At 39.0% G+C, this 25,220-nt stretch overlaps 2 protein-coding genes across 3 annotated transcripts in view; both read left to right on the top strand.

The window, feature by feature from the left end:
• The window catches only part of RTN1 (reticulon 1), a gene marked incomplete at its 5' end in the record, with an annotated part of 387,521 nt that overhangs the window by 174,635 nt on the left and 187,666 nt on the right, over positions 1-25,220 (top strand). The window lies entirely within an intron of this gene.
• LOC308345973 (ATP synthase subunit d, mitochondrial) lies at positions 13,363-14,301 on the top strand. The gene has a single exon (XM_080808578.1). The coding sequence runs from the start codon at positions 13,747-13,749 to the stop codon at positions 14,230-14,232; it is 486 nt and encodes a 161-aa protein (XP_080664704.1). The 5' UTR covers positions 13,363-13,746; the 3' UTR covers positions 14,233-14,301.

Below are 25,220 nucleotides of genomic sequence, written 5' to 3'. Positions count from 1 at the left end.
CAAAGGGTTACCAAGCCATGCTCTTTCTAAACCAGCTGTGGCGAAGTGGAAGAGAGTGTGGACTTAGAGATGCCATCCCGGATTCTAGTCTCAGCTCTTCCAATGGCCAGTAGCTAGTCGTCGCCTCTGTGGGGACCGCTAAATGGTGGCTCTAGGTGAACCTTCAGTCTCCAGATAAATGAGGTATCACTTGTTCATGCTGTATGCTGTAACTTTTGTGTATGCTGTAACTTCTGTGTACACTTCAGTTTTTGGAACCAGTTACTTAAGGCAACATCCCTTTACTATTACCAGGAGATGCTTGGGGAAGGGGTAAGAGAATATGTTCCTTCTCCCTCTAGTATCCCCACCAGCTATCAAATGCTACAGTAAGTAAATAAACAAGCAAACAAATAATTTCTGATGTGGATAAATGATGTTTTCTCAGTTTGATGTAAAGTGTGCATATGATTTTTTAAAATTCTGTACTGCTTTTATTTGTGTCTGACTACATCAGTTGTCAAGGTAGAAACAGGGTGATTGCTGCACAAAGGTAGCTTCAAAATAAGTCACCTAGCTCTTTCTCCAACTAGCTTGTGGCCCCTAAGTACTACAATCTAGGAAATTTTGGAGTGGCCCCTACTATTAATTTGTTTATCAAACCTTTTATTATAGATAATACGAGGGTAATTTGTGACTCAGCATGTTTGCATCACCAGACTTGAACTTGAGTGAGTTTATTTTTTTAATCAATCCATGGTGTTAGAGAAGTCTTTCTATTTTATTTCAGCAGGAATGTGAAAAAGAACAAACACTGTTTGTTCTTGTAGTACCGTTTCCTAGAAATTGCATAACCTTTTAAAGGCCAAGCAATTTATTTATTTATTTACTTATTTAAGGATTTTATTTATTTATTTGACAGGCAGAGATCACAAGTAGGCAGAGAGACATGCAGAGAGAGAGGAGGAAACAGTCTCCCTGCTGAGCAGAGAGCCTGATGCGGGCCTCGATCCCCGGACCCTGGGATCATGACCTGAGCCGAAGGCAGAGGCTTTAACCCACTGAGCCACCCAGGTGCCCCAGGCCAAGCAATTTATAATTTGGATGTTTGCATGTCAGAAGTCTCAGAAGAATCAGTTTCATTTCTGTAAATAATGTGGAACAATTTTTAAAAATTTGTTTGAAAAGGGAGGCAATATACTTTCTAGAGAAATGAGCCCCAGAAGTATCCTGTCTTGAAGGTAGATGTGTATTAGGAGTAGGGAACAGTTTTTGGTGGGCTGTCAGGCTGTTTGTGTTACTTTTTAATTTTTTTCTTTTTAGATATAGTACTCGTCTCTGTGCTCAATACTTATTTAACCATTATAATAACTTCCAGGAACATTGGTTCCTAAATGAAATCTCCACCAATTTGTTAATCAAAAAGATCTGCCATTCTGTCAGATAGGGGACTCAAGGTCAACCTCTAACTATCACTTAACAAATAATGATTGGGTTTCCCCTGTGATCATTTGTGTGAAAATGTCTTTTGGGTATTGATTTGATATTGAAGTGCTCCATTATATGATGAATCTTGTTAAGTATAATTTTCAGTTCATAAAAGGGAAAATTGGCACATAGGTTGAAAACAAGAGCCTAGAACTTCTTTTCTTTTTTGAAGGGCCCTGTCTTGCAGGGAGAAAAAGCAATCAGCAGAGGACTGTGTGTGAGTTTAATGGAACTTAATTCAGTTGATTTTCTTAGTCATATGGAAATATTTAATTCCACAGCCTTGTTTTAAAATTATAGAAACAGGGGCATCTGGGCGGCTCAGTCACTTAAGCATCCGACTCTTGATTTTCGGCGCAGGTCGTGGTCTCAGGGTTGTGGGATCAAGCTGGGCTCGGTGCTTAGCAGGGAATCTGCTTGGGATTCTCTCTCTCTCCCTCTCCCTGTGCTCTTCCCCCACCCTGCATGTATGTGAAGGCACAATTTCTCTCTCTCTCAAATAATACATCTTTAAAGAATATATGAAAACACTGTTTGCAAGAGGAAAAACTCATCATCTCTTCCTCGCACAGTTCCCTAGAGCCAACCTTGTATAGTGATTTGAAAGGTCAATGAAATATTTGTAATGCTTGACACTTAGGACCTTGTAAGTGTTTGCCATTCTTATTGTTCTTTTAATTCCCTGTTAATTTGTTTCATTTGCGTAATAATCACTAACCTTCCTTAAGTGCTTTAGAATGGATGAAGTGCTGATGTCATTTATCTAGTGATTGTCATTTTACAAATGTCAATTCTGAGAAAGATGAAACCCACATCTCTGACTGAGGTGATGGGGAGGAGGAGGGGGATGGTAATGGAGGAAGAAAGCTTGACCCTAAATAGACTAATGAGGGGAGGGAGGGAAGGTGGGGAAATAGATATGTGGATTTGTTGGGGAAAAAAAAGAGGAAAAGAGAGTTTTCTAAATTCTAGAATTGAAGTTCTTGGTCTCACTTTCCTCTGAAATTCTAATTTGCATCTTTTTAATTTTTTAGAGACTTTTTCTAAATAGAGTGACCTCAGCAGGCCCCTGGGGCTCAGGGGTAGAAACTTGAGGTGTTCTGTGTAGGGCTGTCCAGAGATTTCTGACCCACAGGCTGAATGAAACCAAGTAGTGGGCTGAATCGGGCCTGGAGGCTGAAATGTTCCTTCTTACATCTGGGGAATTTCCAAAGGATGTACATTAGCTTTATCTAAATGGAGAAAAAATGAGCTCAGAGTTTTCTCTCAGAAACAAGGGATTATTTGTAAACTTTTCTCTGCGCAACCAGCCCTGAGGTTCACAAATGCTGTGGTTTGGATAGCAATAGCAGAGAATTAACTGGCTTTCCTTTACCATACTCATGTATAAAAATGTACTCTATACCTTGACTGAGAAGTGGGGGTAGTTAAGGGAAAGAGAGGAAACAGAACAAAGAGAAGAATTAAAATTTATTTAGCACATAGGGCAACGCAGGCAGCACGTGATACACATTTAATATACCTTCTTAGCTTTAGTATCAATGGCCTATTGAATAGGTAGCAGAAAACTACACTGTCATTTGGTTTAAACTGAGCAGCGGTGACCACTAATTTTCATAAGTCCCTTTATCTGCTTCAGAAATTAGACATAGAACAGGAGTCGTCCATTGAGATCGCACCAGGCTGCTTAGGAGAGGGGACGGATGTTGGGTTTTGAGTCCTAGCTGGTGATACATAGGCATTTTCAGGAATGTTTATTTAAACCCCATTCTCTTTGGGGGGGGGCTACTGAAATAGCCAGCTAAGAATTTGGGGTCCTCCCCATCCTTTCATCAGTGATCATTTATGTATGTGTACTTGTTCACACTGCATTGAGTACAGGAATGTTTTTTCTCCTCGTCTAAATGGAAGCCCCCTGAGGCAGGTGTCGTCTCCAATAATCTACAATCCCTAGCAAAGGACCAAACACAGCAGCGTCAAAATTTCATCATTTGATGATTAATTTCATTCCTTGCTTACATAAAAAGATCTCAATATCATACTGGGGCCATAGCACATTTTCATATGCTTTCAGCAGTCACAGAATCGATGACAATTTGAATTTAGAAGTAAGAGATTGGATCTTTTATGTATAACTCATGTGACCATGATTACAATGTAAATTATTATTCCTGTTTATATGATTTATAAGAATAAATTGCAAAAAATTGTCATATGTCCTACCACTTTAAAAACTCTCGGGTGCTAACTTAAAAAAAAAAAAAAGAGTCCTTGGCAGTTATGATTAAAAATGATGATAAATGAATTCTGTTAACATTTTTTTAAATTAATTGAGTGGATGCCCTTGATAAGGTGTTCAATTATCCTGGGAATTCACATAATAAAATGCGGTAGTTTGCACCGAGATTAGTTTGACACAATTGTCATTAACAGCCTCTCCTTAGCACCTGAGGCCTCACCTGGCAGCTCAGCCTTCAAACAGGGGATGTGGCATTGGGGTGCCGACCATTAGGAATAGCAGTGGTGAATTAATCTTTCATTAGTTGGTAGGCAGCAAGACATTACAGTCTTTTCCATTCAATTCTCGCCCTTTGAAAACTGGGCATTTACTTGGGATGAAAGAGGCTCCACAGAAATGGGCCTTGAAAACAGGCTTGGGCCTGGTGAAAAAATGATTTCAGGTAGCCTGGCGAAGACAGCCTGGCTAGAAGTCCTCATATGGGATTTGAGAATCAGTTCGGGTCCTGGGCCCACTTCCTGCCCGCCAGGTTGGCCAGTCTGTACCAGCTTCCTCCATCTCTCCTCGGCCCTGCCTGTGTATGCTGCTGTCTCTTCATGTGGCAGGAACCGTCTGTGGGTTCAGCAGTTAGACCTGTTCAGAAGCAAACCGAGCAGGAAGTAGGACATTCTTCCCGTGGAAGGTTTGAGCAGAGACTGCATGATCTCTTCTCAGGGATGTTTAAGAGGAGGCTTATTTTCGAGTGGGAAGTTGAACTAGATTACTTCAAATTTTCTTTATATTCCTTTTGTCTCAGGAGTCCATGATTTTACCATAGAAACTGGGATTTTGTATGCGCATGTGAATGACTTTAAATTGCCACATACATTTTTAATATCGGGGCATTATATCTTGAGCTAAAACTTGCAGGAGCCTGTATAAGTAAGCCAAAGCACAGGTCATTAAAATGAACAGGTCATTTTAATATGAAAAACATTTTCTACTAGGATTTTATTTATTTATTTGCCAGAGAGAGAGAGAGTGAGCACAGGCAGGCAGAGTGGCAGCAGAGGCAGAGGGAGAAGCAGGCTCCCTGCCGAGCAAGGAGCTGGATGTGGGACTCAATCCCAGGACGCCGGGATCATGACCTGAGCCGAAGGCAGCAGCTTAACCAACTGAGCCACCCAGGTGTCCCTCTACTTGTTATTTTTATGGCATGGTCAGATTAAGTGTCTTTGATTAGTAACGTGGAAATGTTGATTAATCATTATGTTCTCTAAAATGCTGTTGGTAGACAAAAATATTTTATAAAGTAGTGCTCATGAGGGGCAATGATGAAAGATGGGCACTAAATATTCATTATATACACTTACATGTCAGGTATTATGCTAAGTGCTGTTTTTAAAAATTTAAGAATTTTTTTAAAAAACTCTTTTCTCAAGAAACTGATAGTCTAATGAAGGAGATAAATAAGGCAACAATTATATTTTATTATGAAGGAATATGATAGAAGTATCTATGTAATGCCTTCTCAAGCATCTTAACAAAAGGGAAGGTTGGAAAAAGTTTTTACTGCCACTGCTTCTGAAACTGACTTTTAAAGGAGGAGGAATTAGCAAGATAAGGCATGGGGAAGAACAGCCCTGCTTAGAACCATATTTCTCCCTTCTTGCTTTTTCAGAAAGGAATCCTTTTTTTTTTTTTTTAAGAGTCTCTCAGACTCTAGGTTCTAGAATAGTGATGAAGGGGTACAGAGCTCTTTTTTTCCATTTGCCTTTAAGCCTCTGAATTACTCCTGGTTCACAAGCAAAATCAGCTGCCTTGAAGTAGCTGCTTCTATGAGAGAGCGTATAGTTTTCAGAATTGGACAGACTGTATGTCACAAACAGGTGTGCAGTCACCCAGCTAAGGACCAGGGGCGCTCAGAGGCAGACTAAACAAAGTCAGTTTTCTCCAGTAGTAAGCCTTTTAAAATACTGGTTTTTATTATAAAATAAATGGATGCATTAGGGAGGAAATTCACATGCAATTGACAAATGTGAGACTTTAAACTTCATCATGCATTTAGGTTTCGTTCAGGAGCCCTTAGGATACATACTTCCTCTTCTTTTTTCTGTGATGCTTACTTTGTTGGAAATATTTGAGGAACACCAGGCAGAAAAGTGTTTGTGTAGGTGCTCTGGGGTGAGGACTGAGAACCTCAAGAACAAGGTGGCAGATGGGTGTGTGTGTGTGTGTGTGTGGACATGTGTATGTACCAGCTCATAGGTATGGGTGCTGAGAGGAGAAGAATGCCATGGAAAAGAATGCTGGCCTTGATGAGTGATGTCTGCCACGTGTGAAAATGAGAAGGGAGAGAAACAAAGCTGGGCCAGAATTTATCCCTTGGGTCACTTTATTTCTCCTTCCTCAAAAGCACCAGTGACCCTGTAGCCAGGAAGGGGTAGGAAAGATGTCACAGTTCTGGTCCTGATTCTTTCTTCCAGGATCCATTCCTTGTGCTCCCATGTCACTGACCAGCTCTTATATCCTAAGCTGGTTCTTGGCCCTTAATGGCCCACCCCTGACTGATGGCTTATGGATGTCAAGGTTGCTGTTATAGAGAGGTTTCAGGTTTTTGCAATTGTCCCAAGTTCAGATTTTTATTTAAAGAGCCTTCCTCAACTCTATGTTTATCATTCCAACGGCTGCTGTTCCTAATCTACGATAATGCCCGCACGTATGACACTGGAGTTCAGGGGACTTTTTTCTCCTCTAGCATGTGCTCTACAGAATTGTCCAGAATAGTCATGCCTGAACTAGCTTCTTTCTCTGGGTCTAGAAGAATGTCCCGTGCTGGAAAATGGTGGGGGAGGACTTTTTAGGGAGAGGGTTCAGTGAGTACAAATGAATCAACTTGTAAAGTTGGCGTGAGGAGATACAAACAAGTGGTTCCAAGTGGTTCTGTGTGTGTGGAGACTCTCCTGGGAAAACAGGAAGGTTGAGGGAAGAGTGGAGAGGGATTGGGGCAGTGAAACACTTGGAGCTGTTGGATGCTACACTAAGAACTTTAAGTTTTATTTTCTGTTGATAATGGAGAATCATTTGAGGTTTTCTCATTGAGATAGGAGTTCTCTCAGATTGGCGTTAAGTAAGCACTCTGGCAAACGTGGGGGGTGGGAGTGGGGAGCACGGCAGGGGGTGGGAGGTGAGTTAGGGGGCTTCCGCGGCAGTCCCGTAAGACGTGGTAAGACCAGAACCGTGGCAGTGAATAGCAAGAGGGGTTGGGATGGAGAGATTTTAGGAAGTACAGTGGGTAGAACTAGATGATGAGAAAGACTTAAAAATTATTTCTGTTCCTGGCTTGAACACGTGGGTACACAGTGATACTGTTAAGTGAAATGCGGATACAGAAAGAATCAATGTAAAACACTTTCAGAGATAATAGCACTCCATTGCAAATGCAATGTATTAATATTAAAATCACATTTCACTGAACTTATCTTTAAGGTAATGGTCATCCACAGTATTGATTATACAGATGTAGAGAAACCATTAGGAATCACAAAGCCAGTGCTTTTATAAACACCATAACAAAAAATGCAAACAATAAGCCCTTTTAATTTTTAATTTTTAATTGATGCAGAGAATCTACAATGTCAAGTTCATGTATAAGGTGATTAGATTTTACTTTGGTTATAGGTCTTACTTTAGTAGCAATTTATGATATGGAGAAACAGTAACCAGTCCTGACAGAATATAGGTTGATTGTAGAACTGTATCCTTATAATATCATTATTTAGCATCCATAAATATTAACTGAAATTGCTAAGTCTTAGAGAACAAATCAAGCTTGACAAATTCTAATAAGATGTATCAGAAAGATCTTTGATTATATATTAACCCATTTGGTAATTTATTAATATTTTTTAAGGATTTTAATTATGTATTTGAGAGAGAGAGAGAGAGAGAGAGCATGAGCAGGGTGAGAGGGAAAGGGAGAAGCTGGCTCCCCACTGAGCAGGGAGCCAGATGCAAACTCCATCCCAGGACCCTGGGATCATGACCTCAGATGACAGCAGATGCTTAGCTGACTGAGCCACCTATGCCCCCTCCCCCTCAATTTGGTAATTTATTAAAGCAACAGGAGGATTCATTACTTATTTAAGTTTTCCCCATGATTATCTTTTTAAATATTGTTTTAAACTGTGGTAAAATGCACATAATGTAATTATCATCTTAACTATTTTAAAATGTACAGTTTACTGATATGAAGTGCATTCTCAACATTATTGCACAACCCATCTGGAGAACTCACTCAGTCCATGAAACAATGGCCCCCCATTCTCTCCACCCCCAGTCCCTGGCAACCAGCATTCTATTCTCTGTCTATAAATCTGAGTACGCTACGAGGATTCACTGCTTTTTTAGCAAGAGAAAACAGTAGAGTTCTCCTCTAACCTCTGGCTGGTTCTCTGTGTTGGCTCCCATGTAACTGACTCATTGTTGGAATAACTTCTAAAAGGTCTTAAAGCAGCACAGTGCAGTGGGCTGGGTAGAAAAGTCACACCTTGGTGATCCTTCCTTGGACAGGCCCTTCAGATGCTGCCCAGTTCAGATCAGGAGCTAACCAGCAGTCTCCTGAGAGCATAGTAAATGGAGTTGCTTTTGGTTCGAATCATGGACTGTCATTTCCTAATTGTGCAACGCTGGGCAAGTTGATTGAACTTGGAGAGTCTCAGTTTCTTCATCTGTAAATCAGTAGAACCTTCCTTAGAGTGTGGTGTAGGCTTCAATTTGTTATTCTCTACAAAAGCACTTAGAACAGAGGCTGGCTTACCATAAGCATTTCATCAATGTTAAATACTATTATTTCTCAGTTGAACTGTTACTCCCACTGCCTTGTGTTGTCAGTCTGAGCTGACCAGGGAGCATGACTGAACCATGGTTATAGAATATTTTAAGACATTGCTGCAGTGTATTTGAAATTAGCTTGAACTGGAATTGTGAACCATGGTCATGGTTAGTAAAGTTTATGGGGTTCTACTGTGGGCCTGATGCGTTTCTAGTTTTAATAATGGAAATATGAAGCATGAAAATTAAGAAGGCCTTAATGGGTCAACTCACACCCCTGAATACACTGTACACTATTCAAAAAGATTGTGAATCAAAGCATCACATACTAGAGGGATTGTCCAGGTTCCTCTGTATCACAACAGAATCTTGCCTTGAGGTAGACTGTGGCCCCAGGTAGGGATTTTCCTCCCTTTGATTAGCTGGAGCCCTCCTCCCTCTCCCCCAGGGCATCATGGAAGAAATGGATTGCTCTAGTTGAAAACTCTAGAGTTTTCCCCCATCTCACCCTATCCTTCCATAATTTTTTTTCCCATTCCGCATTCACAAACTAAAACAGGGTTGTTCTTTCTCTAAGGATAGAGGTTTTGACCGTCACTTATTCAAAATATTTGCTGATTGACGTGGTGAGGCAAGGAAGGATTATATCAGCAACTGTGTAGTCAGAAACCCAGTGATAGCAACTCACTTGTGAATACCTGGTTCATTTTTCTTGTTTGAAAACTTTATGTTCCCTGAAGTCTGAGTCTAAGCCCTAAAATTTCCAGGCACTCCATTTAATTCTTCCCTATTGAGAAGGTGTCACATGCTTCTTCATTGTACCTTGCCTATTTTACTTTTGTATTTTTCCATCTTAAAACGCTTTTTTTAAAACATAATGATCACGAATTCTTCTTTTTCTTCTCATGCAAGTAACAAGGCTACTATCCCAACTCTTTTTTATCCCCCTGAAGGGATAACACATCCTGAAGTTGTGTTAGAAGACCTGCGTGCTGATGCGCATGACAACACCCACAAGCTTTCCTTGTTCTTTTGCCCAGACCAGACTCAGTCCTCCATTGCTAAACCAGCCCGTATTCCTGCGGAGGGGCTGGGAGTAAGGGCATCCCAAGAGGATGCTGAGATTCTCAAAGCAGCTTTTTTCATGGAGCAAATTAAGGACAAACACAAATCATTGTGGGATTTTGACCTAAATCTTAACCCATTTATTTTCTTAAAATAAATCTCTTTTTTTCTAGTGCCATGAAAATGTTTGTAAAAAAGCACTACACTCTAATTGTTGCTTTCTACATAGAAGACTTTGTAAAACTCCAGTGGCTAAGTAGTTTATGAACATTTTATGAAGTTTATCTAACAATTTATAGGGCACGCGCTCTACAAGTTTTGCATTTCTTCCAGCGTCTCACGTCTGTGAAATTGCATGCACAAATTCCTTTCTTAAATCACAGGTGCATTCCTTTTTCAATTTATTTTAGCTTATCTTTCCAAGTGTGTACAGTTATACTTGCTAAGCAGATGTTAGTAGCAGATATTTAAGTTAGAATAACATTAATAGGTATAATCTGTTAAACATCATCAGGCTGATTTCGTGATGTAACTTAATGATACCATTTAATCTTTTAAAAATACAGAAGTGTAATTTACATATAGAAAAGTAAACAAATCTAATTTGTTCTGATAGGGGGCTGCACACTCATGTAACCATCACCCAGATCAAGAAAGAACATTTCCATGATCTAGGAAGGCTCATTCATACCACTTCTTCCAGTCAATCCTCCATTCCCAGAGGCAACCATTATTCTGGCTTCTATCACCACATGATAGTTCTATCTGTCTTTGAACATACACAAAGGGGAAACTTTTGTGTTTAGCTTTTTCCCTTCTTTTCTTTAATTCCAGTTAACATGGTGTTGTGTTAGTTTCAGGTGTACAATAGAGTATTCAACAATTCCATACATCAGCCGGTGCTCATCGCAAGTGTGCTCCTTAATCCTGTTTCACCCATCCTGCCCACCCCCTCCCCTCTGGTAACCGTCAGTTTGTTCTCCTATAGTTAAGAGTCCAGTTTCTTGGTTTGTCTCTTTCTTTCTCTTTCTCTCTCTTTTTTTTTTTCCTTTGCTCATTTGTTTTGTTTCTTAAATTCCATACAGGAGTGAGATCATATGGTATTTGTCTGTTTCTGACTTATTTTGCTTAGCGTTATACTCTCTAGCTCCATCCATGTTGTTGCAAATGGCAAGCTTTTGTTTGTTTTTATGGCTGAATAATATTCCAGTGTGTTTGTGTACATGTGTACCACAGCTTCTTTATCCATTCATTAATCGATGGACACTTGGGCTGCTTCCATATCTTGGCTATCGTAAATAATCCTGCAATAAACATAAGGGTACACATATCCCTTTGAATTAGTATTTTTGTATTTTGGGGGTAAATGCCCAGTAGTGCAATTGCTGGATCACAAGGTAGCTCTATTTTTTAACTTTCTGAAGAACCTTCATATTGTTTTCCACAGTGGCTGCTCTGGTTGGCATTCCCACCAACAGTACAGGAGGATTCCTTTTTCTCCCCATCCTGGCCAGCACTTGTCTTTTGGTGTTTTTTATTTTAGCCATTCTGTCAGGTGTGAGGGGATAGACATCTCGTTGCAGTTTTGATTTGCATTTCCCTGATGATGAGTGACGTGGAGCATCTTTTCATGTGTTTGGCTTTTTTTTTTTTTTCTTACCTAACAAGATGTTTTTGAGATTCATTCAATGGTATTATGTATATTGAGAGTTTGTTATTTTTTGTATTGTTGTGAGATATTCTATAATATGAATATACCACAATTTGTTTATCCATTTACTTATTGATGAACATTTGGATTCTGCCTTATTTTTTGGCTATCACGAATAAAGCTGCTATGCACATTCTTGAACATATTATTTTGTGGACCTGTAGAAATTATTCTCTTAATTATGTGGCTAGAAGTATAATGAAAAGGCATAGGATAGGCCTTTTTTAGTTTCACTAGGAACACCTGAGCAGTTTTCCAAAGTAGCGGTATCTTTTTACTTCTGTCAACAATATATAAAAGTGAAGTTTTCCACATCCTCCTCATTACTTGTTATTTTCAGACTCCTTTCTTTCATACATTCCGGTGGATGGGTCATGGAATCTCCTTGTGGTTTTTTCCCCACTGAAATGTATCAGGATGTAACTTACATATAATAAAATGCACCCATGTTAAGCATATAGGTTGATGAGTTTCTGAAAACGTATAAAACTGTGTAAGTACCACCCCAATCCATTTTTAGGTATAAATGTTCTGTCTGTAATTGCCAATTAGGCCAGGTTAATAAATAATGTTTTTCATATCTTCTGTATCAACTGCAGAAGTTATAATCTTTTTTTTTAAAGATTTTATTTATTTTATTTGACAGCGATCACAAGCAGGCAGAGGCAGGCAGAGAAAGAGGAAGGGAAGCAGGCTCCCTGCTGAGTAGAGAGCCTGATGCAGGGTCTCGATCCCAGGACCCTGGGATCAGGACCTGAGCCAAAGGCAGAGACTTTAACCCACTGAGCCACCCAGGCGCCCCCAGAAGTCATAATCTTAATGCATCTGTTTATGACTCTGGAATCGTGTTAGTTATATACCATCTTTGGAAAACTTGAAAAAAAAAGTTATTGAAAACACTTTTTATGTGCTTAAATTTTTTTTGTACAACTCTAGCTCAGGAAGGCTGTTTGTTCTATGCCTTATCATTTTTTGTCTTATTTTAACCACTTATGAAAGAGGGAATTTAAGTTTCCAATAATAGTTGATTTTTCTATTTATCTCTTTAATTTTTTCAATCTTTGCTTCATATAATTGAAGCTCTGTTATTAGTTGGATACATGTTTATGAATGTCTTTCTGATAATTGTCCTTCAAATAATTATAAAACTATGCTAAAACTCCTTAAAGTGTACCTCATCTTGCTTTCTCATGCTTATTGTCTGCATGTATACCTTTGTCTACTCCTCAACTTTGTCTGTCTAAATCTTTATAAAGCTTGTCTCTTATAGACAGCATACTTTTGAGTTTTGCTGTTTTATTCAGTCTAAAAATCCCTCCTTTTTCCCCTTCAATTTTATTTTTATTTTTAAATTAATTAAAATTTTAATTGAAATATAGTTGACATACAATGTTACCTTGGTTTCATCTACAACGTAGTGAATTGACAAGTTTCTACGTTATGCTGTGCTTACCACGAGTGTAGCTACCATCTGCTCCCATACAATGCTATTTTTAGTAGATGGAGTATTTAGATGCTTACATTTATGTAATTTATTGATACTGATATTTATTGATATGACTGGGTTTATGTCTACATTTTTATTGTTCTCATCTGGTTTTTGTTCCTGTTACTTTGTTTCTTTCTTCTTTTGAGTTGATCAAAAATTTATTACCACCAGGGCGCCTGGTGGCTCAGTCGGGTAAGCATTGCCTTCAGCTCAGGTCATGATCCCGAGGTCTTGGGATGGAGCTCTGCCCTGTGCTCCCTGCTCAGTGGGAAGTCTGCTTTTCCCTCTGCCTCTGCTACTCCCCCTGCTCGTGCTCTCTCTCTCTTTGTCAAATAAATACAATCTTAAAAAAAATTATTACTATCAATTTTATTTCTTCGATTGTCTTTTTTAGCTATTTTTAATGGTTGCTGTACAGCTAATATCCTTAACTTATCAAATTCTACTTGGGATGGAAATTAGCATTTTTAACCACTTAATCTTCACATCTGCTCTATGAAGTATGTATTATTATCCAGACTTTCTAGACAGATGAGGAATCATGTCCAAAGAGAGTATGTAGGTTGTTGAAATAGGGGAAGAGGTGGAAGAAAGACAGCATCTAAAGAATGTGAGGTGCTTAAATGGTCCTGATGATATTTAGTTCAGTAGTTCTCTATATAGTCATGGCTTCTGCTGTTTACCTTTATGAATAGCATCCAACAAATATTTGTGCTAAGGACTTGGTGAAAGTTCTGCTTGATTGGTCATCAAATGCTTCTCATGAGAGAAACAGACGTCTCGATGCTACAAGACTGGATGCTTTCTCTTTGAAAGATTTCTTTAATCACATGGAAATATTATTGATATGTTTCTCCAAGAAAGCCAGTCCATGGAAGGGAAATAACAGAGGGAAAATAGTGAATATTTTGAAGTTTGGAGTTTGAAGAATATTTGATTTTGGGGTCGGTGAAGGATCTCAAGATGGCTGGGCGAAAACTTGCTCTAAAAACCATTGACTGGGTAGCTTTTGGGGAGATCATACCCCGAAACCAGAAGGCCATTGCTAACTCCCTGAAATCTTGGAATGAGACACTTACCTCCAAGTTGGCTACTCTCCCTGAGAAACCCCCTGCTATCGACTGGGCTTACTACAAGGCCAATGTGGCGAAGGCTGGCTTGGTAGATGACTTTGAGAAGAAGTTCAATGCCCTGAAGATTCCTCTGCCAGAGGATAAATACACTGTTCAGGTGGACGCTGAGGAAAAAGAAGATGTGAAAAGTTGTGCTGAGTTTTTGTCTGTCTCAAAGGCCAGGATTGTGGAATATGAAAAACAGCTGGAGAAGCTAAGGAACATAATCCCGTTTGATCAGATGACCATTGAGGACCTGAATGAAGCCTTCCCAGAAACCAAATTAGACAAGAAGAAGTATCCCTATTGGCCTCACAAGCCAATCGAAAACTTATAAACTTGAGGTGGGGAGAGAGCTCTGGCCCTCCTGTTATAAACGCTGGACATTAAAAATAATGGATAACGGTAAAAAAAAAAAAAAGAATATTTGATTTTGGATATTTTATGAGAATGAAAGGCTGAAGTGATATAAAGTGATCATATACCATGTAGTGCTTTTCAGAGATCATCACATTTTTTTTCTCTCTATTTCTTTATGTATGTTGACCAAGGTCTTCCTATTTCCTCCACCGCTTAACCTCTGGTAACTACCCTTCTACTCTTTGCTTCTGTGAGTTCAAATTTTTTGGCTTCCATGCAGAAGTGAGATCATAAAGTACTTATCTTTCTATATCTGGCTTAACATAATGTCCTCTAGGTTCAATCATGTTGTCATGAATGGCAGGATTTTCTTCCTTTTTGAAGGCCAAGTAATATTTCATTATCTATGTAAATTCTGTTATATATTCCATTATACATATATGTATTCATTTATCTATTGACAGGCAAAGATCATTTACACATCTTGGCTTCTGTGAATAATGCTGTAATGAGCATGGAAGTGCAGATATGTCTGTGATATATTTTCTTTGGATATGTACCTGGAAGTGGGACTGCTGGGTCCCGATATTAACAACTATACGTGGTGGGCGTGTTTTTATCTCTAGTTTGCTGATGAGGAAATTAAGGCACAGAAAGGATATGATGTGTCCAAGATCACACACCTGGAAAAAGAGAGAACTAGTTGGGTCAACTTGAAAATCTGTGTTCTTAACCACTATGTAAATTGAAGGTAGAGAAGAGAGGATGGTTTTCAGTCTATAGCTCTTCTGAACTCTGTTTCACAGAGGCCTTACAACAACTTTCTGAAGCCGATAAATGCAGTTATTTTAATGATGGGAAAATGGAGACAGTGCTTAGGTGAGCTCAGCAACATCCAGTATTGCCTTCCCTGAGTCCAGAACTCCTCTCGGTCATCAGGATGGGTCTGTACTGGGGTGGAATAGAAGCAGAAGAGGCAGGACCATGTCAAATGAAGAGCAGAGAATGCAGGGGGTTCCAAAGGTTAAAAATGGAAGCGGTTGACAATGATTCTGGATACCTATTTTGAAAAGTTTGGGAGAACAACAGCAACAAAAAAGGCAAAAGGTGGAAAGAAAGTTTAATTATAGAGCACAAAGAAATCAGGTAATCTTAGAACCTAGGAAAGGCTACGTTTACAATGCAGAAGAGATCTAATTAAAATTTTTTTCCTGCACATTTAACATTAAAAAAGAGATTTTCAATTATTCTCTATATGAATGAGAATTCTGCAAAGGAAATTCACTGTCTAAAATTAATTATGTGTATTAGAGAAAAAGCTGAGTTTTCCCTGTAGGTGAGGCTAAATTTATTGAATTTTTGGCCTTAATTTATAGAAAAAATTTCCTGCTTCACAATTGAAATTAGTAAGGGTTTTGAATCACTTTTGATATATTTCTATTGATTTTCTTTTAAGTATATAGATTCATACTTTGTAAAACCACAACATATTTTGCTAATGGCCTGAACTTTTTAAGCCTATAAAATCAAAGTAAAATAAGTGTTTTAGAGAATGCCAAAGGACAACAGCCCAACAGTTAACCTTGGTTCCTCAGTAGAATGGATTTAGTGGAGGGAGGAAGATTACCAACTCTTTCTATTTTTCCGAGCTGTTTGACAGGTTACGATAAAGAGGCATTACTTTGAAATAGCAATAATTATAATAATGGAAGGGAATCATAATGTATTTTATGAGCTAAAGCTAAAGACAAGCTCATGTGCATTTTGAACATCTGAGAGGAAAAATGGGGTTTTTCAGAAAGTATTTTTTTAAAGATTTTATTTATTTTTTTGAGAGAGAGAAAGAAAGAGAGCACAAGCAGAGGGTGGGGCAGAGGGAGAAGGAGAAGCAGACTCCCTGCTGAGCAGAGAGCCCTAGGAGGGGCTCAATCAAGTCTAGGACGCTGAGATCATGACCTGAGCGGAAGATAAACGCTTAACTGAGTAAGCCACCCAGGTACCCCAGAAAGTATTTTTGTAATAGTGGATATATTGAACTTTGATTTCTAGTATAAACTGAGTTATATCTGCATATATTTGTTAGGAACAGGAAAAAAAATAGAAAGCAAAAAAAAAAAATCTGAATATTATCCATTCAAATGAATTCACTTGATAATCCAATTTTATTGATCATTTTCAGTCTTTCTCTTTGATTCATAATGAGGAATCTCAATGAGAAATCTGGGAGATTTTGCTAGTAAAATAGTCTGGAGAATGCTTCTCTGTTTTTGTCTGATGCTGTCTCTCTTTTTTTTTTTTTTCTTTTTTTAATTTTTTATTTTAATAAACATATAATGTATTTTTATCCCCAGGGGTACAGGTCTGTGAATCATCTGGTTTACACATTTCACAGCACTCATCATAGCCCATACCCTCCCCAATGTCCATTTCCCCACCACCCTCTCCCGTCCCCCTTCCCCCCCGCAACCCTCAGTCTGTTTCTTGAGATTGAGTCTTTTATGGTTTGTCTCCCTCCCAATCCCATCTTTTCATTTTTTCTTTTCCTACCTCCCCCCAACCCCCCCCACCTTGCATCTCCCCTTCCTCATATCAAAGAGATCATATGATAGTTATATTTCTCCGATTGACTTATTTCGCTAAGCATGATACCCTCTAGTTCCATCCACGTCGTCGCAAATGGCAAGATTTCATGTCTTTTGATGGCTGCATAGTATTCCATTGTGTATATATACCACATCTTCTTTATCCATTCATCTGTTGATGGACATCTAGGCGCTTTCCACAGTTTGGCTATTGTGGACATTGCTGCTATAAACATTCGGGTGCACGTGCCCCTTCGGAGCACCACGTTTGTATCTTTAGGATATATACCCAGGAGTGCAATTGCTGGGTCGTAGGGTAGCTCTATTTTCAGTTTTTTGAGGAACCTCCACACTGTTTTCCAGAGTGGTTGCACCAGCTTGCATTCCCACCAACAGTGTAGGAGGGTTCCCCTCTCTCCGCATCCTCGCCAGCATCTGTCATTTCTTGACTTGTTAATTTTAGCCATTCTGACTGGTGTGAGGTGGTATGTCTGATGCTGTCTCTTTATCAAAGCTTTAGTAATAAACATTTGGATTCACCTTTACCTACTACGTCCAAATCCTTTTCCCTTTACAGTCCAGCTTCCACTTTTATCTCCTCTTCCTCCCCAACACAGGCCTTCTGCCCCGGACAATCTGGTCTTCTTGTCTTCCCTCAGTGAAGCATTTTAGCCTTCCTGCCTCTACCCCTTGGTTCACATACTTCTCTCTGTCTGGATTATCATCCCTCCTGTTTTTTTCTACTAGTCGCAAGTTGTAACAGGTCCACAGATGAGAAGAAGAGACTACGGGTGTGTCTGGGTGGCTCAGTGGGTTAAAGCCTCTGCCTTCGGCTCAGGTCATGATCCCAGAGTCCTAGGATGGAGCCCCACGTCAGGCTCTCTGCTCAGCGGGGAGCCTGCTCTCTCCCTCCTCCCCCCACCCGCCCACCCATCTATCTACTTGTGATCTCTGTCTGTCAAATAAATAAATAAAATCTTAAAAAAAAAAAAAAAGAAGAGACTATGACCTCTGGACACCATGAGTTATGAAGAGGAGTTGTGAGAACTGACAAAATTAGATATATGACCTGGGAAGGCCCTTAATGCCCCTGAGCCTTAAGTAATCACTCTGTAGAATGGGGACAAGAATAGGACCCACCTCTTATGATTAATAAGGACCTTGAGGTGGGGGAGATTATCCTGGATTATGCAGGTGGGCCCAGTGTAATCACAAGGGGCCTCATAAGAGAGGGACACCAGGGTCAGAGTCAGAGAAGGAGATGTGATTACAGCAGCAGAGGGCAGAGTGATGGCAGGAAGGGATCGAGACAGGGAAATGATTCTCCCCCAGAACCTCCAGAAAGAACGCAACCCTGATGACAACTTGATTTCAGCCCAGACTTTGGATCGGCATAAATAAAGGCTAAAACACATGTGTTGTTTTAAGCCCCTTAAGCTTGTGGTAATTTGTTATTGCATTAGTAGGAAATGAACACAATGATATAATTAATTTCATCATCATCATTATCATAATTATTAAACCTGGAAAAAAGAAGCCTTAGGATATGATCATAGTTTTAATACAGTTAACGGATTTTCATATGGAAGAGTGATTCTGCATGGCCCAGGGGACAGAACCAAGGTCAATGTTTGGAGGTTATAAGGAAAGACATTTTGAGACGATTAAAAAAATGACTTCCTGAAAGTACAGTAAAGGTAAATTACTGCTCTATTAGTCGAGGCAGCCATGGGATAACCTCTCATGGAATAAGCTGTACGTGCACCCTGTAGAGTCAGACAAAATTTCAGTCTTTGAGCCTAACTTGCATGCCTTTCCCTTTAGTGTGTTTTCATTGTCATGCAGCAAAAGGAAATGCTTATGCACATTCTCTCTCTCTGCTTTATTCCCATTACTCTTGGATGTGTCGCTTCCATGGTATTCATCATATAAGACCTTATGTTAAATATTTAGATTCAGGGCTCTCGAAGACCTGGGCAGTATCTTGCACAACTTGGTAATTTACACATGGTTTGGCATGGTTTCTTGAACTCACCAAAAATACGTTGAAGGAAAGATGCATTTTCATCACAGTTCAAGTGTGTAAAATATCCAAACTTCCGTTCATCTTCCTTTGAGTTGGTTCATGGAATTAGAGACTATTTCCACAATTATTTTAAGGTTGATTCAAATTTTTATTTTAATGAAGTTATGAAACCCAGGATATGTGGGTCATACCCGTTGACAGGAATGCCTATTTCTCTGCCTTCGAAACTGTAAGATAATTAGCATTGTTTGTGGGCTTCCTGTTCTTGAATGCTTTCCCTTGTCTTTTATATGATTTGCCTATAGGATTTTTGAAATCCATGCGGTCTCCTGGAACGTTGAATTCTATTCCTGATCTGTGCCAACTTTAAACCCAGACCAGTGGGAACCCCAACCTGAATCTTGCTCTTAAGAGGGCTCTGTGTATCACGAACACCAAGACACTAAGACTTAAAAACAAAACAAAACAAAACAAAACAAAACTCTCTTCCATCTTGTAAAATTCATCTTTTTTCCAAGTTCAGAAACAAGCTGAGCAAATGAAGGGAGTGTTTGAGCCTTTTGCCCAGGCAAGGACTCAGAAGTCCTTGGGGGATTGCAGAAGATTGTGGGAAGTCCACAAGGAAGGAGGAGAGAATGAGAGCTTCTGTCCTAGATAGCAGAGGGTGCTTGGGCAGACGGAGTGCCCCAGGTACCTGCGCTCCTGCTGTTTGCTCCGCTCACGCAGTGTCCTTTTAGGAAGCACCCTGAGTCTGGGAATTGAGACTTGTGGGAGAAGCGTGGTTCTGGGAGTCCTCTCCGGATTCAGGGAGGGCCAGCTCCTACCCCACCCCCACATGTTCATGCCCTCATTCAGCTTGAAGGGAGCAGGGCTGGCTCACTAGAAGCAGATCCTTAGCCTCTAGCTCTTGGGGCCCAGGAGAGAATGTGGGCTGGGGAGAGGTGCGGTTTGATTTATTGCTCTGATATATTAAATTTGTGCTGTGAGCCTCTATTTGCACTCTTGCCTCAGGCCCAGCGTATGTTAGGGGAGGACCTGCTCCTGAATCTGTCAGTTTCTAACTTTTTTCCTGGATATAAAGTTTAAGTAATTTTTTAAAAAATAAAAATGAAAATCATGTCTTTGCTGAGAGAGGAATACAGAATGGATTTTGGTCTAGTTTGTTCACTGTTACATCCTATGTCTATAGTGGTGCCTGGCACACAGTGAGTGCTCAACACATTTTTGAAGAATAAAGCTATGAAATTGTTTTCTTTTTTAGAGAAATAGTTTTATTGAGGTACAATTGGCATATGATATGCTACACATATTTAAAGGGTATATTGAATATAACATATATATAAACCTGTATAACCATCACACCAGTCAAAATAATGAATATTCCCATGCCCCCAAAAGTTTTTGGTGCCCCTTTGTAATCCAACCTCCTACTTCTACCCCCCAGTCAACTTTCTGTTAATATACAAATTTGCATTTTTCTAGGACCTAATATAAATTCAAGAGCACAATATGTACTCTTTATGTATCTAGCTTCTTTTATTTAATGTAATTATTAAAAATTCATCTGTATTGGGGCTCCTGGGTGACTCAGTGGGTTGAGCCTCTGCCTTTGGCTCAGGTCAGGATCTCGGGGTCCTGGGATCGAGCCCTGCATCGGGCTCTCTGCTCAGTGGGGAGCCTGCTTCCCGCTCTCTCTCTCTATCTGCCTGCCTCTCTGCCTACTTTTGATCTCTCTCTGTGTCAAATAAATAAATAAGATTAAAAAAAAATTCATCTGTATTGTGTGTATCAATATTTCACTTCCTTTTTATTGCTGAGTTCATTACATGGACCACCAGCATTTGTGGTCAAATTCATACACGAGAATTTGTCTTTCCATTTTATCAATTGAGAACTATTTGAATTGTGTCCGGTTTTTGGCTGCTACAAATAAAGCTGCTGTGAAGGTTACGTACAAATCTTCCTGGGTACATATACTTTCATTTCTCTTAGGTAAACACCCGGGAGTAGAATGGCTGGATCGTAAGATACGTATAGGTTTAAGTTTGTAAGAAATAGCCAAATTTTTTTTCTTTTTAAAAAATTATTTGACAGACAGAGATCACAAGTAGGCAGAGAGGCAGGCAGAGAGAGAGGAAGGGAAGCAGGCTCCCTGCCGAGCAGAGAACCCAACTTGGAGCTCAATCCCAGGACCCTGGGATCATGACCTGAATCGAAGGCAGAGGCTTTAACCCACTGAGCCACCTAGGTGCCCCGAAACTGCCAAACTTTTTTGGAAAGTGCTTGTACGAGCCTTGGGTGGCTCAGTGGGTTAAGCCTCTGCCTTTGGCTCAGGTCATGATGCCAGAGTCCTTGGATTGAGAACTGCACTGGGCTCTCTGCTCAGCGGGGAGCCCGCTTTTCTCTCTGATTCTGCTTGCTGCTACCCCTACTTGTGCTCTTTCTTTCTCTCTCTCAAATAAATAAATCTTTTTTAAAAAAAAGGTTAAAAAAAAAAAGAAAGTACTTGACTGTGTCCCTTCCCACCACCATTGTATGAAGAGTTCCAGTTACTTTATATCCTCACTGACATTTGGTACTCTCAGTCTTTTTGATTTTGGCTATTCTGATAGATGTATAGTGATATTTCATTGCAATTTTAACTTAAATTTCCCTGATTCATAATGTTGAGGAACTCTTTTTTTCATATTTGCCATCCATACACCTTTTTTGGTAGAGTATCTGTTCAAATCTTTTGCCCATATAATTATTACATTTTTATCTCACTGAGTTTTGAATGTACTTTACATATTCTGCACACAAATTCTTTATCAGGTATGACTTACAAATGTTTTCTCTCAGTCTGAGACTTGTCTTTTCATTCTCTTAACAGTCTCTTTGAAGAGCAGAAGACTTATTTTGTTATAAGTCCAATTAATTGATTTACTCTGTTACAGATTGCTGTCTTTTGTGGATTTTCATCTTATATGTAAGAAATCTTTGCCTAACTCAAGGTTGCAAAGGTTTTCTTCTATTTTTTTTTTTTTGGAATTTTTACAATTTCATATTTGCATTTTGGTTTAAGGTCCATTTTGAGTTAATTTTGGATATGATGTGAAATATGAATGGAAGTGTTTACTTTCTTTCCTTCCTCTTCCTCCCACCGTCCCTCTCTCCCTTCCTTTCTTCCTTCCTTCTTTCTAACAGTAGATATCCAGGTTTTGGGGGCACTATTCGTGGAAAGACACTTTTTTCTCTGAATTGCCTTTGTTGAAAATAAGTTGTCCATGAACCCTTTTGCATTGTTGCTGGGAATGCAAACTGGTGCAGCCACTATGGAAAACAGTATAGAAGTTCCTCAGAAAGTTAAAAATAGGACTATCCCGTGATACAGCAATCATACTACTGGGTATTTACCCAAAGAATACAAAAATACTAATTCAAAAGGCTACATACACCCCAGTGTTTTTAGCAGCATTATGTACAATAGCCAAATTATGGAAGCAGCCTAAGTGTCCATTCGTTGATGAATGGATAAAGAAGATGTGGTATATATACACACTGGAATAATATTTAACCATAAAAAAGAATGAAAGCTTGCCATTTGCAATGACATGGATGGAGCTAGAGAGTATAATGCTAAGTGAAATAAGCCAGTCAGAGAAAGTTAATATACAAGTTTATATATAGTTAATATATACAAGTTAATATACAAATGCCATATAGTTAATATACAAATTAGTTAATAATTGTAATTAATAATAATAAAAGTTAATATACAAATATACATATACAGTTAATATACAAATACCATATATAGCTAATATATACAAGTTAATATACAAATACCATATGATTTCACTCATATGTGGAATTTAAGAAACAAAATAAACAAGCAAAGGGAAAAAGAGAGACAAACCAAGAAACAGACTCTTAACTATAAAGAACAAACTGATGCTGACCAGAGGGGAAGTGGGTGGGGGGATGGATGAAATATGTGGTGGGGATTAAGGAGCACATGTGTTGTGAGGGGCACCAGGTGTTGTATGGGAAGTGTTGAATCACTGTATTGTACACCTGAAACTAATATCACACTGTATGTTAACTCTACTGGAATTAAAATTAAACATTTTTTTAAAAAGTAGTTCATGTAAGTGTGGGGTCTATTTCTGGACTCTATTCTGTTCTATTGATCTGTTTATCTTTAAGCTAATACTACACTCTCTTGGTTATTATAGCTTTACAATATGTTTTGAAATTAGGTAGTGTTTGTCCTCCAACTTGGTGTTCATGTTTTTTTTTTTTTTTTTGGTGTTCATGATTTTTTTTTTAAATTTTATTTATTTATTTGACACAGAGAGAGAGTACAAGCAGGAGGAGCAGCAGGCAGAGGGAGAGGGAGAAGCAGGCTTCCAGCTGAGCAAGGAGCGGGATGTGGGACTCGATCCCAGGAGCCTGGGATCATGACCCAAGCCGAAGGCAGCAGCTCAACCAACTGAGCCACCCAGGCGTCCCGGTGTTCATGATTTTTAAGAGAAATGATTTTTAAGTGAAAGGAAAATTCTCAGATATTATTTAGAAGAATTTTTGAATGTTTTAGACTAGCATTTGCTTTGGGGAGCAAATATATCTCTGTGACCTTTCTTAATGTTTGTGCTCTGAGAAAAATAGAAGTTACCGTATTATTTACTAAAGCCTGCATAGTCTCTGAAGCTAATGTATAAATTATGTCATTAAATTTTAACTATTGTTTAATGTTTTCCTACAGTTAAAAACTCTGCATTATTACTTTGAATATTTGCCAACCATGAGATAGTCAATATTTACTCTATTTTTTTTCATTCTTTCTGTACCCCTTAGATTTATATCACCCATAGGAAACCATGTGGATATAAATGTCTCATTTTCAGATAAATCTCTGCGTTATGAGCCATTTCTCTAGGTTTGTAAGCTCTGGGTCTTGGAAAATATTTGTTCAAGCTTCAGTTTGGCAGTTACCCAGATGTGTTTTGTCATTTATTTTTCTCCTGAGGCCCTTTGTCATATTTTCTTCCAGACATGGTCTGGGTACCTCATTTATAAAGATGCTTCCTGATGTGTAATCTTTTTAGAGTGCAGTCTTGACTTTCTTTGCACAGTTTTTTTTTTTTCTTGACTACTTGTGCTCTAAAGGGGAATGAGGGGTAAAGTGACAAAGTGGATTCAATGACTTTTCCTAGGTAAAAGAGAAAAGATACATACATTTTCTCTAACTTATTATAGATAATTAGAAATAATTATGAAGTGAAGAAGAAATATAATTATTTTTATCTTTATAAAAAATTCAACCTTTTCATCTTTTTTTCAACCTTTTCATCTTTATAAAACTATGATAAATAAGGATATATAGATATCATTACTTATATTCATAGGTAAATATATTGACCCTTTTCTGATCCTTACAACCCTAATTTCAGATTATAATTTTTCCTGTCTCTGCTCATCAGGTTCTTGGTATGAACTGTGACTCTCGGAAGCCCAAGGTCTTGAGTCTAAATCAGATTTGCCAGGGTGCAGGGAGATTGTCAGTGTGATGCTAGGGAAATGCTGCCTCCAAAGGCTTTGACTAGAGGGGCCATGTCCTGTGCCCCAGAGGGTGAGAGGGCAACAGACAAAGTGTTGGCAGTGTGGCCCTCCTTTCAAGTACAGTGGAAGGCAATTGGTTTTTTTTTCTAATCTCAAGAGGCTAGCAAAGTAATAATTTAACATTTTTTCTTTTGATTTATAACCTATAATTTTATCTTTTATCTTTAAACCCATACTCACTGGGCAACTGATCTAAAATACACTTGTATCTTCTTGCGAACTTGTCTGGGACACAGAGCTGAGAGTTCTAAGTGTTGTTTCTGTGTCTCCGACTTTAAATTACTAATAGTAATAACAATGACAATAGTAGGTAGTAATTATATAGCTCTTACTACCAGGCACTGTTACATATGTTAACTCATTTATTCATTACAACCACCCTGTGGGTGACATCTATTTCTATCCTTATTTTACAGAAAATTGAGGCACAGAGACGTCAAGCACTTGCTGATGTCATACTGCTAGTTAGGGGGCAGAGATGTTATTTAAACACGAGCAATCTGTTTCTTTTTTTTTTTTTTAACTTTATTTTTTCAGTGTTCCAAGATTCATTATTTATGCATCACACCCAGTGCTCCATGTAATATATGCCCTCCTTAATACCCACCACCAGACTCACCCAACCCGCCGCCCCTCTTCCTCTCCAGAACCCTCAGTTTGTTTCTCAGAGTCCATAGTCTCTCAAGCTTCATCTCCCCTTCTGATTTTCCCCAACTTCCTTCTCCTCTCCTTCTGTTTCTTAATTGGGAACAG

Source organism: Martes martes (genome assembly GCF_963455335.1).
Source record: "Martes martes genome assembly, chromosome: 7".
NCBI lineage: Eukaryota > Metazoa > Chordata > Mammalia > Carnivora > Mustelidae > Martes > Martes martes.
The sequence above is the reverse complement of the archived record's forward strand: the minus strand, read 5'-3'. Positions and strand labels throughout refer to the sequence as shown.

What these genes read in the sequence shown, in the direction of transcription:
- LOC308345973 (XM_080808578.1), top strand. Translation starts at nt 13,747, where the DNA reads ATGGCTGGGCGAAAACTTGCTCTAAAAACCATTGACTGGGTAGCTTTT.